This window comes from Macrosteles quadrilineatus, unplaced genomic scaffold (genome assembly GCF_028750875.1).
Source record: "Macrosteles quadrilineatus isolate MER2022 unplaced genomic scaffold, UCM_ALF_1.0 Scaffold_1__1_contigs__length_201487025, whole genome shotgun sequence".
NCBI lineage: Eukaryota > Metazoa > Arthropoda > Insecta > Hemiptera > Cicadellidae > Macrosteles > Macrosteles quadrilineatus.
The window spans coordinates 100,018,245-100,033,025 of NW_026542594.1; the positions used below are offsets into that span (position 1 = coordinate 100,018,245).

Here is a 14,781-nt window from a genome sequence, read left to right on the forward strand (position 1 = left end):
GTACTGTTAGCCTGCCAGTTGAGGGGATTATCTTGTGTATTGGACGTCATGACGTTGGCTACGCGTGATTGTAAATTTTTTACAGATAACAAAAAAAGAAAAGTGACTAAGGCACAATTTGGTAAAAATTCAAAATTTAAAGGGAACAAGTGTTTTTTTTTTACTGGGAAAAGAATGAGACTGAAGGTAGATTGATTAAAAGAAAGAGTTGGAAAAACGCCAAGTTATAAGATTTGGACCTCAACAGATCCAAGTAAGATAGCCTAATTTGGATTACTGTCCATATAGGAACAGAAGTTAGATTTACGTCCATCCTAAATACTATTGCTATTGCTGTATAATAAATACTGATCCCTGATGTGTATGGCCAATAAATTGATCCTTCAGTTGACCTTCAGTATGTAAAAATTGCGTGACCTCTAATTGCAAGTAATGTAATTCTAAATTTTAAAGTACAAAAGGACTATATAATATTTTTTTATACAAGTGCTTACGAAAACCATGTTTTCATCACAAGGCTGTGTTGAAACTAATACAAAAAGTAAATATTTACTTAATAATAAATTAATTTTAAATAATTTGCCTATATCTCCAATGTAAATAATCTAATTATAAGGTTTAGTGTGTAAAATGAGAGTTATAAAGGCATAATATCATTTCCAGAATTCAACACCTCAGTATCTCAAATTTTTGGTATAACACTTGAACCTCGCTTACTAAAAAAACTCAACTCGAACTGTTACCCTTCCCTAGGTAATGCTATTAGTGGCTAACTGAATGTCTTTGCTTTGTAGGCTCTGCTGCTGAGAGGACTGGCAAGGTCCAAGGTCAGTCTGAAGCATGTGTCTCTGTCCGCTATCTTAACTCTGGCCTCTCGTCCCCTCATCTCTGCTAACCTCTCAGACAAGCTGGTCTCCATGTTCCTCATACACATCCTAAGTGTGCCTGCGCTGGTGCAGCACCTTAACAACCTGGCCCCCGAGGTCAGTTGAAATTTACTCCTGCCTAAGCGATTACACCTTAGCAAAGTTTTGAGAGTAAGTTCCAAATGAACTGAAATAGGCCGAACAGTTTTTGCTCTCTTTACACTTTATACACGTGTATGTCTACAATTTCTTACCTTATTTCTTATTTGATATAGTCTAGTTAAAGAGTAAGCTTGATAATGTTTATTAATATACTTTTAAATTAATTAAAATAAAATAATTAAAGCCTAATGTATTATTTTACATTGTACGATATGTAAAATACTGTATTTCTTGTCAGTGCTTGACAACACTGGAGTCAGCTGATTTCCTACCTAGAGCCATGGAGCTCCTCAGTGGAGAGCAAGATATGAGAATTGTGTTCAACACTCTAGAAGGGAACTACGCTCTGTGTCTGTTGGCCAACTTGATCCACCTTGCCTACCTGCAGCGAGACACTGCCCTGCACATCATGCACTTCCCAACATTTACAGTAAGATGAGATCTATTGTCACTTTCACTTTACTAAACTCAACATCTGAGAAAAATATCTTTTCTTAAACAGCTATTTTTGGTCAAATGATCAAATTTTGTGGGTTGGGAGTTTTATTTTTTAAATTGCTTGCAAATCAGCCAGTTAATCAGATATTAAGGTGACACTATGCCTTTAAAGAAGGTAGAGGCTTCTTGCAATGGGTAAAACTTTGTTTTAAGATACTTTCTTTCCATGTCCGGGAATCAGACTTCGCTTTTCCAAAAATTAGCTTCCGATATGGCTTTGTCATTTGCATGTAAAAGATCATCAAATGTGCAAGACTGGTCTAGGCGTGGGCAGATCAGCAGATGGCCAGGATCCTGAACAGCACCACACGCGCACAAGATGTTTTCTTCGTCTGGTAAGAGACCCCATTTCTGCATGTTTGTGTTGCATTTTGATACCTCGACCCTAATTCGATTTAGGGTCTTACACACCGTGTAATGAAGGCCTCCACCAGGAGCCAGTTCCTCACTGGCTGGTATGGGAGGGTTAGTCAACGTGGCCTCCTACCTTGCACCCGATTGCTTGAGAGTGATCCATCCAGGACTCGTGTCCGTGATAAAAAGCTCATTCTGGACCGAAGCCGTCGCTCTGCAGGTTGGTGGCCGTGTAATGGGTAATGAGGATCTGTCTCTTGCTTAGTCCTTTCTGCGTCGGCAGCGACATCACGTCGGATTGATGGAGGGGCGATCCCTATGATAGGACAGAGTTTGTGTACTGGGGTTGGTTTCAAACACCCAGTTACAATCCGAGTCATGTCATTAACTGCAATGTCAACCTTTTTGGCATGTGACGATGCATTCCATACTGGTGCAGCGTACTCCGCAGCCGACACACTGAGCACTAAAGCTGAGGTTCTGAGGACATTAGGGTTAGCACCCCAGCATCTGCTGGTGAGCTTCCTGATGATATTATTCCTCGCTGAGACTTTACCTCTTGTCGCAATACAATGCGCCTTAAATGTCAGTGTGCGGTCCAGTATGACACCAAGATATTTGGGTGTAGGACAGTCTCCCCGCCACCTCACATTCAACTCACGGCCTGCTTCTCTATTATTTAGGTGAAAAGCACAAACTTGGGTCTTAGCAGGGTTCGGCTTGAGGTGATTTGCGTCATAGTACTGGGAAAGTTCATTTAGAGCCATAGTCAGCTTCTGTTCCACCTCTTCAAAACTCCTACCTTGTGCCGCCACTGCCGCATCATCGGCATATATATACTGACGTGTAGCGTTTGGCAACGGTTGGTCGTTAGTGTAAAATGTTATAAAGAGCTGGGGCTAAGACGCTACCCTGAGGCAATCCATTTCTTTGATTCCTCCATCTACTTTTTTTGCCTTGAAGGGACACGATAAACCGCCTGTTATGAAGAAAAGTGCCTATCATTGAAGTCAGCTGATAGTCTTTGGTAGAGGTGTGCGAGCCTGAGATTTTAAATCGAGCCGAGCCCGAGCCGAGCTTATGAAAAAAAGCTTGAGCCTCGAGCTTTTACCGAGCCGAGCATTTTCTCTATGATAAATAAATGTAATTACAAATAATAAGTTCATCAAAACATTTATAAGAATTAAGTCACTCATCTCTGAAAGACTAAAAATATCAAACAAAATCGTAGTAGGCCTATAATTATATTGAAATAAAATCCCAAATTTAACTCTTAATTAAAAATTAAAACACATTTCACTGTAGCCGGGTATAGCCTATTTGGCATAAACTCACCACTTTCTAGGTTATGTTATGCTACAAACAATCATTGTTGTCATGTTGCTGCCACCAGATTAAAAATTGCTCAATTAAAGTCCCAAACAGAATAGGCTATGTTTATTTCACTTTCTATTAAACATCCAATAAACAAAATCAATTTTATTCTAAGTTACAAATTCACTTAAAAGTAAAAACATTTAAAACTGACGGTGACGGTGACATATCGCTCCATTATTTGGTGTTGTTACACCATCACCCATCTCCCCTCTCTCTCTCTCTCTCTCTTCTCCCACTAGTCGGTCTGCTCATTCATTGTGTCAGCTCAGCTTTGTTTTCTTGTCAAACAGCTGTTTTGTAGGGCTGACACTATGGTGAATGTCAGCAAAATTAATCATAAAATTGCTGTAGCTCTTAATTTTGTAAACAAAAGTTAATAGTTTGACTAATTTAAATAATGTTTATGTAAACTCATTAAAAAATGTGTAGTTAATTTTGGGAAAGTAAATACTTTGTTTTTGCCACTACAGTAGTTGTAAAAGTACAAAAAATTTTGTCCATCTGGCAACACTGCCTGTACTGAAGTGGAGTGGAACTGATCTTTCTGACAAGACCCAATGTGGACATTGCGTCATTCCGATTCCAAATTCCGATCCATTGATGTTCCTTCCTTGCAGTAACTTATCACTCAATTGAATATGGGTTTTAGGTTACTTTTATGATTTATAAAATATTCCAACATTATACTTTATTGTCAATAACGTTTACACCACAATAATATTCTTGCCACAGCAGCCTAGACGTCTCTATCTACTAACCTTGAATTATAATTATTGGTTGTCTGCCGATGTCACAATGTCAGTCAGTCAGTCAAGTCACATACACTTGTTGTCTTTCTTGCATTGAATGATGTTCTTCATGGTTACACAATACGTTTAGACTTATAAATTAAAGGGTAGGGAATGGGAAAAGTTTTCTGTTTTTATTTGTAACAATCCATCAACAAATTAATAACATTTGCTTGACAACAATTGGATATATATACAAATTGAAAAAGCTCGGCTCGAGCTCGATTTTCTGATCTTGTGCTCAATCACTTTGGTAATACTGTACACTTTTCCCAAGAGTCTTCGATGGTTTACGGTAATGTAGGCAGCTGTTAAATATACAAAATTAATACGACACCCGTGATCTGTTTTCTCTCAAACCCATCCTCAATGTGCTGGGTCAGGTTTAAAACTTGGCCACAACAAGACTTGCCTGATCGAAAGCCTGCCTGTTGTGGAATGATCTTTTGTTCCAGAAAATCGCCAATTCGATTGAGTATCAGACGTTCTAATATTTTATATGTGTGGCATAAGAGAGAAATAGGTCGAAAGTTCTTAGGATTGTTTGGATCTTTCCCAGGTTTGAGCAGTGCAGCCACACAAACTTTCCTCCATGCCTTTGGTATATGCATTTGGCTTATGCACATGTTCATGAGGCTCAACAACCATTGCATGGCATTTTTACCTAGGTTCTTTAGTTGTTTGACTCTGATCTCGTCAATACCTGGAGCTCTATTAGTCTTTAAGCTGGTAATGACTGCAGTTAGCTCGGACATGGTTCTTCCAGGAAGTGATTCTCACTTGCCACATCACACCCAACAGGCTCCCGGTATTTCCTTCCATAGGTTTTGCCATTTAAAAGAAGGTTGGTAGTGACTTGATCGACAGTAACTGTTGTAAAGTTGTCTTTTGGTTTTGTCGCATCTCCATTTATGTTCTTGAGGAACTTCCAGGCCCGTCTGCTGTTCACCTGCATATCTAAACTCTCCACAAGATCACACCACTTAGTTTTGCGATTTTCAGCAATGACTGACATAAGCTCTTCACCTGCTAGAAGTGTGTCCTCAGCAAAGGGATCATTGTCAAAGAGACCTTGGTATCGTTCTAGCAGTGGCTTTGCCTCTTCAGAGAGTCCTGCGATGTAATGGGTTCAACAGCCTCTTGGTATAATTTTTCTCGAGACCTGCTGGACAAGCTTAACGAAGGAGTCATACATATCAGGTTGTGGAGGGATATTGGCGATTTCTCTGTCAATGATCTCCCTAAAACCCATCCAGTTGGACTTTTTGAAATTAAACCTGCGCCTTAGAGGAACAACTTCAGGTTTAACAACAGCACTAACGGTGCATACTATAGGTCTGTGTTGAGTTCGTGGAATCTGATCACCTACAGACTTTTCACACTGAGAGTCAATCCTGCTGCTCACAAAGATGTTGTCAGGGTTATAACCTCTCTTCCATCTACTACCGCTGTTAAAGGAGCAAGGGAGCTTAGGATCGTGTATGAACTGCAGGTCATTTGCCTCAGCCCAGTTTTCAAGTTTTTTCCCATTTTCACTTGTCTCTTTGTGTCCCCAAGCAATGCTTTAACAATTAAAATCCCCCAAAACGAAATTAATGTCATCATAGCATAAATTATCAGGCTCTGTAAATACATACTGAGATTCGGGAGGCTTATACAAAGAGGTGACACTGTACTGTTGTGTCCTGACCGTTAGTATCTCAGTATTGTTCATCTCAGTAAGCGAAGCTGAGGTGATGTCAATGTATGGCCTGGCAAAAACAGCACTACCATATTGATCATGAGGTCTCTCTAGAATCAGTCTCATTCCCTCTATGTTGGGTCTAGGTTTTAAAATGCCCCGGTGTGTTTCTTGCACAAGGAGGAAGTCGCATTCGTACGTTTTGCACATATCAGACAGTAATACTTCTTTGTCTCTTGATATTAATCGAGATTGTTACTAATGGCCTTGAAAAAGACCGTTTAGGCAGATTCATTTTTCGAAGTCGTCCGGTTGTAGAAGGATTTGCCGCTGACATGTCAGCGTTGCCCGGGGTGCGCCTGATTGTGATGTCCTTCATAGCGTGTAATGGTCACAATCTTCGGGGAGGCTCCTTCCGTGCACCCCTGTTTTAAAATGAGAAACTGTTACATATTAAATTAAAGATGTCTAAAATAAAATAGGTGTATTCCGAAATTAAACTTAAATAACAATGAATGTAAACAAAAACAAAGTGAACTTATTAAACATAACATATGGTATTAATTAGACATATGTTAGAAGAAACGTCAGAAACATTTATGATGAGAAACATTTTGAATAATTATTATTACTTTGCGTGTGGTTTTTCCAGAGTATGTTTTGTCATCACAGGAAAAGAGTCTTTTGTAGTGTTAATCCATTATTGAGTTATAATAATTTTAGAATTACATCGGTTAAGGGTGTTGGATGTAGTTAACAATGTAGTTAACAGTTACTGGCTGGTAGTACTGGCTGGGTAGCTGAGTGGTTATAGTGCTTGCCTGGCATACAAAAGGTCACCGGTTTGATCCTGAGAAAAGTAAGTAGCTTTTTGATGGTTTAAACTAAACCCAGCTGTTCCTGATCGTTGGGCTTTAAATGAATGATCCTGACTGATGAAACAGCTTTTCTTAGTCAGTAACAAAGCTACACTTACCATTTCACACCATTCTACACTCATCCCTCACTCATATTTGGGTTAAAATACGCATATAGGTGGCGCTCCCATCTGAATTGATAATCGTAATTTGCCATTAAATTTTGGTTTGTCGTAGCATAGGCAGTGAAGCAACAACAAGGTGTGTTTTTTTTTTATATAAAGTAATTTTTATCCAAATCTTTTGAAAGATCTTTAAGATCCTTGGATAATAAAAATTATAATTTACCTTTTTTCAAAGCTAACGGTTGTACACAAACAGATGGTGGTGACACGGTTGTTGGAGTCTTGTCAACATTACGTGTCCACTAAGCAGTCCAATCTGACCCACTGGCACCCGGTGCTTGGGTGGTTCGCTCAGTCACTGGACCCAGGTCTCCAGGACGCCGTCCCACATATCAAGGAACAGCTGTTTCTGTTGTGGAGTCAACCTATCGTCACTAAGCTGCTCGGCTCTGCCTTGGACGAGGCTTTGGACCAGTTCCCAGAAACACCACCTCCCCCGACTCCTCCACCAAGCAGTAACCTCTTCAAGTAGGTTCTATCACAAATAAACTTGTTTTATTTTGTGCCATAATTAGGTGATAAGTTTGAGATTATTTTTAACCCTTTGATGTCATGGTCAAATATTTTGGATGTCTGCTAAATGTTTGTTTACTGGCTACCTATACGTCCAAAAGCCACAAATAACACAGTAAGCAAATCATAAACCATTAAAGATTGAGTAATTTTCAACGACTTAAAACAATCTCTACTTTTCTCTGAATAAAACCAAAGTTATAGAAAAAAAGTATTTATGGAAAAATTATGAAAATGAGTTTGAGGTTCGAGTCGTACATTCAGCACTATATGTTGCTTCTGTATTTCCATAGTTTGTGCAGAACAAAGTAAAATAAAGAACTGTACGAATTAAATAAAATAATCCTGTAACTTGTAATCAGAGTATTAGTAATGTTATTATTAATCAACCTCAGATAAGGAAAGGATGGTATTAAGGTAGTGTAATAATTTTGTTGAGTCCAAATTAACAATTTTTATCCAGTCTATATTAAACTTGCCTTCTGTCTTCTGCTTGAAGATGGCGAAGCTATTGCAGTCAATGTTTGCACCACTCTATTAGCTGATGATAATGACGACAACTTAACCAACTAACACTGAAATAATCATCCTATAGCCTACTATTGATAATATTTCATGATAAATGTGCCCTTTCAAATAGCCTTAACTAAAAAATAATAATTTAAGATTCATAATTTTACCAACATGTTGTTATGCAGGAGAGCTCTAGAAGCCAGGACCAACAGAGCCAATGCTGCTAAGCAGTTGCGCAACAAGCTAGGCAGTCCTGAGACTACCAAGGTGGCTTTGATCTGTACCTTGTACCACACGGCTCTCCACACTCTCACACAACTCAGGCTCGACATTCTGACAGGTAGATAACCTAGCCTAATGTTGTACCTTGTACCACACGGCTCTCCACACTCTCACACAACTCAGGCTCGACATTCTGACAGGTAGATAACCTAGCCAAATGTTGTACCTTGTACCACATGGTTCTCCACACCCTCAGACAAGTCAGGCTCTACATTCTGACAGGTAGATAACCTAGCCTAATGTTGTACCTTGTATCACACGGCTCTCCACACCCTCACACAACTCAGGCTCGACATTCTGACAGGTAGATAACCTAGCCTAATGTTGTACCTTGTACCACCCAGCTCTCCACACCCTCACACAACTCAGGCTCGACATTCTGACAGGTAGATAACCTAGCCTAATGTTATACCTTGTACCACATGGTTCTCCACACCCTCAGACAAGTCAGGCTCTACATTCTGACAGGTAGATAACCTAGCCTAATGTTGTACCTTGTACCACACGGATCTCCACACCCTCACACAACTCAGGCTCGACATTCTGACAGGTAGATAACCTAGCCTAATGTTGTACCTTGTACCACACAGCTCTCCACACCCTAACACAGCTCAGGTTCGTCATTCTGACAGCTAGATAACCTAGCCTAATGTTTTACCTTGTACCACACGGCTCTCCACACCCTCACACAACTCAGGCTCGACATTCTGACAGGTAGATAACCTAGCCTTATGTTGTACCTTGTACCACACAGCTCTCCACACCCTAAAACAGCTCAGGTTCGTCATTCTGACAGCTAGATAACCTAGCCTAATGTTTTACCTTGTACCACACGGCTCTCCACACTCTCACACAACTCAGGCTCGACATTCTGACAGGTAGATAACCTAGCCTAATGTTGTACCTTGTACCACACGGCTCTCCACACGGCTCTCCACACCCTCACACAACTCAGGCAGCTTGACATTCTGACAGGTAGATAACCTAGCCTAATGTTTTACCTTGTACCACACGGCTCTCCACACTCTCAAACAACTCAGGCTCGACATTCTGACAGGTAGATAACCTAGCCTAATGTTTTACCTTGTACCACACGGCTCTCCACACCCTCACACAACTCAGGCTCTACATTCTGACAGGTAGATAACCTAGCCTAATGTTGTACCTTGTACCACACAGCTCTCCACACCCTAACACAGCTCAGGCTCGTCATTCTGACAGCTAGATAACCTAGCCTAATGTTTTACCTTGTACCACACGGCTCTCCACACCCTCACACAACTCAGGCTCGACATTCTGACAGGTAGATAACCTAGCCTAATGTTGTACCTTGTACCACACGGCTCTCCACACACTCACACAACTCAGGCTCGACATTATGACAGGTAGATAACCTAGCCTAATGTTGTACCTTGTACCACACAACTCTCCACACCCTCACACAACTCAGGCTCGACATTCTGACAGGTAGATAACCTAGCCTAATGTTGTACCTTGTATCACACGGCTCTCCACACCCTCACACAACTCAGGCTCGACATTCTGACAGGTAGATAACCTAGCCTAATGTTGTACCTTGTACCACACAACTCTCCACACCCTCACACAACTCAGGCTCGACATTCTGACAGGTAGATAACCTAGCCAAATGTTGTACCTTGTACCACACAACTCTCCACACCCTCACACAAATCATGCTCGACATTCTAATAGATACATAACTTAACCAAATGGTGTACAGTAGACCTTTTATTCATTCGGCACTCAAGTAATTCTGCATCTTTTGACAGGTGTGGTCTTCCGTGATCTCGGCAACATTCTGATTATCTCTCGCAGCCATTTAGACATCATCATCCACTTTTGCAATCATGGAAACGTCATAGTTGTTTTGCACGATTGTGGCTAAATCATGATCATCTCCTGTGGCTGTGTAGTCATTATCAATCCCTCCCGCAGTCGTGTATCGTTGTCTTCAGTGATTTCAGCAAAAATCTTATCATCTCCCGCGGTTCTGTAAACATCATCATCCACTCCTGCCGTCTGGAAAACGTCATCATCGTCTAGCAAAATAGAGATCGCGACAAGATTATAGACATCTCCCGCTGGCCGTGTAGACATTATCATCTCTTCCCGCGTTCACGGAAACGTCATCGCAATCGCGGTAATGCATGATCGTCTCCCACGGTCGTGTTGACATCATCATCGCAACCCACAGTCACGGAAACGTCATCGTTGTCATATATGATCGCGACAAAAATCTGATTATCTCCCGCGGCTGTGTAAATATCGTCATCCAACTCCTGGGGTCACGAAAATGTTGTCGTCGTCTAGTGCGATCGCGACAAAATCATGAACTACTCCCGTTGCTGTTTTGACATTATCATCCACTCCCGTGGACACGAAAACGTCATTGTCGTTTAGCACGGTCACGGAAAAATCATGAACATCTCCCGCGGCCATTTGGACATTATCGCTGTGATTCATTGTGATGTCATCAAGATTTCGCCTGTAACCGGTTTAAGACTGTTGGCCCTTATCAGTGTTACAAAAAGTATGCAAATATTACCATTTAAAACTGAGAATAAAGCGTAAATTTCATTTTCAAATTTGAGTGAGGACGTTCTCAAATACAAGTTAACATTTGTTGTTTACCATATAGTGTTATGGTGATGTTTGTGTTCTCCTCAGGTCTCTGTTACCAAGACAGAATCCTCTACCAGCTTTGGAGGTTCCTAGCATCACTTGGGCCACACTGTGGTCTCAAACCCTTCCTCAACCTGTTGTCAATCAACACCAAAGGCTCAGCCCCAGAGTTCAACGTCCTCATCCTGTTTGCAGACTGCATGACTCACTATGTCACGTAAGTATTATCACTGCAATCAAATATCCATTATTAGAAAAGTTGCAAAGATTTTTATAATAGCACAGTACTCAAGGACACAATAAAAAATTCCTAAATTTGTATAAATAATTGTCATATGTCGAAGTAGAAATTACTCTATAAATAGAACGCTACAATTTAACACATCTATAATTCGGTTGGAATTTATTTGTCCTCAAATCAGTTTGAGCTCTTTTGCAGTTTCTTGCTTTCATCAGATATATAGGGTGTACATAAAGTCCCACACAGGTTTGATATGTTCTGGACGATAGCAGATAAATCAATAAGATTTGGTACATCAACAGGACACCTAAAAATCTACTTTTCGTAGGAACTATCAGTTCTCTGTCATATCATGGGGACGTCCAACAAGGAGTCAGAAGGACATCTTAAATATGAGCATAGGTCGAGTTTGGTATCATATTAAAGGTTTTAGTTAGTAGAATACATAGCCGCAAACCCGAACTCAATTGGAAACCATAGTAAAAAATGACAGCTGTTCAAAGATTCATTGAATTTGCAATGCAATTATATGCTACCTCCTCAGGGGGCGCTCACTAGAGTTAGGAAGAAAATATAAGCGTAAACTTAAGCAAAGGTTGATATGCACATCAAATAAAAGGTATTTTATGCAGTGTTGGGGAAGCTACTTTTAAAATGTAGCTAGCTACAACTACTGCTACATTTCCAAAAAAGTAGCTTAGCTACAGCTACAGCTACAGTTCCGAAAACGTAGCTAGCTACAATTACAGCTACAATGAAATGTAGCTATAGCTACAATTTTTGCTACTTTTCCAAAGATGTTACTTTTATTCCACACGTATTAGGTAAATGTAAAATTAATGCAGTGATTTTTGCTAAATTCGGTATGAACCTTGGTAAATACTTTAGCATGCCCAAACACCGCATTACCCCTTTCTTGTCTGTGGGTGGGTTCATTTCAACTATGGCCTTTACATAATCTGGGTCGGGCTGGATTCCTGCAGCCGATACTATGTGTCCCAGATACTTAACTTCGCTCTTCTTAAATTGCATCTTGTTTGGATTAAACTTAATTCCAAGTTTAAGGGCTGTGTCCAAAACTCTCTTTAAATTTACATCATGCTCTTCTGATGTCGTTTTTCCTACAATAATATCATCATGTACTATGTTAACTCCCTTCAGGTTTCCAAAGCATTTATAGTTATTTTTCTGGCATAATTCTGGACCCGAGCAGATTCCAAAAGGAAATCTACAAAATTGGTATCTCCCAAATGGGGTACTGACTGTGCACAGTTCACGGCTCTCCTCGTCTAAAACAATTTGAAAAAACCCATCCTTAAGATCCAAAACAGTAAAATATTTGTAACCACTCATTGTTACCAGAATATCATCAGGGTGTGGCATTAAAAAGTGCTCTCTCATTACCACCTAGTTCAGTGGCAACGGATCTATGCAGATTCTCAAAGACTTATCGGGTTTTTCCCCCCCAATGTGTTTCAATGTGTTTCATTGACCCATGCTGTAGGTTTGTCAACTTTCCGAATCACCCCAGTTTCCTCAAGTTGGTCCAACTTTTTCTTTAGTTTTTCCTGTAAACTGTAAGGTACTCTCCGTGATTGTCGAATTTGTGGAATAGCACCCTCCTTAAGCTGAATATGATGAGTGCTTGGAAACTGTCCCAATCCTTCAAAAGCTGTCTTGTAGCCGGTTAAAACATCGTCCTTATCCTTAAAATTCAAACATATCAATGACACTCTCCTAATGAGTCCTAAATTGACACAATCATTTAGTCCTAAAATTGGCAGTTCATGTTCGACATTCACTACAGCAAAATTCACATCTGCAGTTACACCTGTAATTGTTTTACATTGTAACATCACAAGACCTAGTGGTTTGATTTTTAATTTTTCATCTCCCCAGGCTGAGAGTACATAAGAACTACATTTTACGTGTGTAATGTTCATTTTCCGTACATAACTAGCAGGTAAAATACTGATCTCTGCACCTGTATCTAGTTTAAATTTAACTTGTGTACCACCAACAGTCAAGTGTTCCGTCCAAGATTTTTCACTTTGACCTTTCACTCCACTAATGTTTAAGCTTACCGAACCTAAACTAACATCGCTCACACAAGAGTCTTCATCGTGTTGTTTCTCGTTTGTAACAGCATGAGATTTTATAGTTTTACTCCTACAAACCTTTGCAAAATGATTTTTACCATCACATTTCGAGCATGTTTTGCCATATGCAGGACATTTACCCCGAACATGTTTGTAGCCGCAAAAGCTACATAGATCGTTCTGTTTTTCTTTTGCAATACTCCGCGAAAGTTCTTGATTTGGTACATTATTAACAACACATACACTGTATGGATCCGACTTAGTCCCCGAAAGCTTGGTTTCATTGTGCTCTACAATAGTCCTACATTGATCCTTGCTACTCTATACAATCATACAGAAATCAATAGCTTTTTTCAAGTCAAGTTTTGTATCTCTTAATAGACGCTCTTGAGTACTTTTATCTCTTATACCTAAGACAATTCTATATCTAATCATATTGTCAGGTTCAAGAAACTCGCATGATTTAGCTGCTATTTCTGCATAACAAACTTACTGAAGTCTTGACCTTCTTTCTGCTTCATTCTATAGAATTTAAACCGCTCAAATATGACATTTTTCAGAGGACAACAGTAAGATTCAAACTTATCAAGTACGCAATCAAAACTATCTTTGTCATTATTTTCAAATTTAAAAGTATTATGTACATCTAGGCCATCATCGCCTAAAATCTTAATTTCATCCTTAAGTTTCTTACCATGACTAGTAGCTATTAAGTACAGTTCAAACTTATGACGAAATCTTTTCCAATTTTCACTCACATTTCCTTCAAAACTCATAGGTTCAGGCAACCTAAACAATCCAGATACTTCCATTATTTCTTCTAGGTTTCAAAATACAACTGACACCATGTTTTAGTTAGAAAATATAAATAAAATTAGAAGCTTTAACATTTAAAGTTCAGAAGTTTATTTACAATTTGTTGTATATGTTAAATTTAATATTAGTTGAATTTGTAGCAGCTGATTATTACTATTGTTTATGTTAGTGGTTGCTATGTTGTGAATCATTCTAAAAGTCAATACATATTAGTTTTACTGAAGTCTTTACAATTATTATTTCTTAAATAGTTAACATGGTGTCAGAATAACTTGTGAGAATGGATTGTAAACCTGCACCTCTTGATTTGAGCAATACATCCTCAGCCAAGGAAGAATGAAGAGTATTTAAGAAGCAATGTTATTTATGCAAACTGTTATGGATGAGAAATTTGACAATACAAATGAATGGTGCATTATATTAGTTGATGCTGATAACGCCTTCAATAAAATTAACAGAGTAAATGCATTGTGGCAAGCAAGGTTACATTGGCCTAGAGCTGCCAGATTTATTTACAACACTTATCAATGCAATGCAGACTTGATAATCCCTGGAACTAGTAAAAGACTATTCAGCAAAGAAGGTGTCACCCAAGGTGACCCTTTATCAATGATTTTGTATGGATTAGCAACACTTCCACTAATTCAGGAATTAAAAAGAATGCCAGATGTTTTCCAGACCTGGTATGCAGATGATTCATCTTGTCAAGGATCCCTTAATAATGTGATGCAATGGTGGCAAAAACTTAAAGAAATCGGTCCAAAATATGGATACTACCCTCAAGCAAAAAAAACCAAACTAATTTGGAACCATGATTTTGAAATTCCCCAAAAAGTTATGAAACAAATGGAGGGAATCGAAGTTGTTCATGGCAGCAAGTTTTTAGGAGGCTTTATTGGCTGCGAG

The 14,781-nt window shown here is 39.4% G+C and overlaps 1 protein-coding gene across 1 annotated transcript in view; it reads left to right on the forward strand.

Moving 5' to 3' along the window:
- LOC128996820 (ubiquitin-protein ligase E3B-like) overlaps window positions 1–14,781 on the forward strand; it is a 72,510-nt gene that overhangs the window by 16,031 nt on the left and 41,698 nt on the right. The window contains exons 6-10 of the mRNA XM_054422346.1: window positions 795–983; window positions 1,267–1,458; window positions 6,965–7,236; window positions 7,980–8,134; window positions 10,765–10,936. Coding sequence (XP_054278321.1) covers window positions 795–983; window positions 1,267–1,458; window positions 6,965–7,236; window positions 7,980–8,134; window positions 10,765–10,936 — 980 coding nt within the window. The remainder of the gene's footprint in view (window positions 1–794; window positions 984–1,266; window positions 1,459–6,964; window positions 7,237–7,979; window positions 8,135–10,764; window positions 10,937–14,781) is intronic.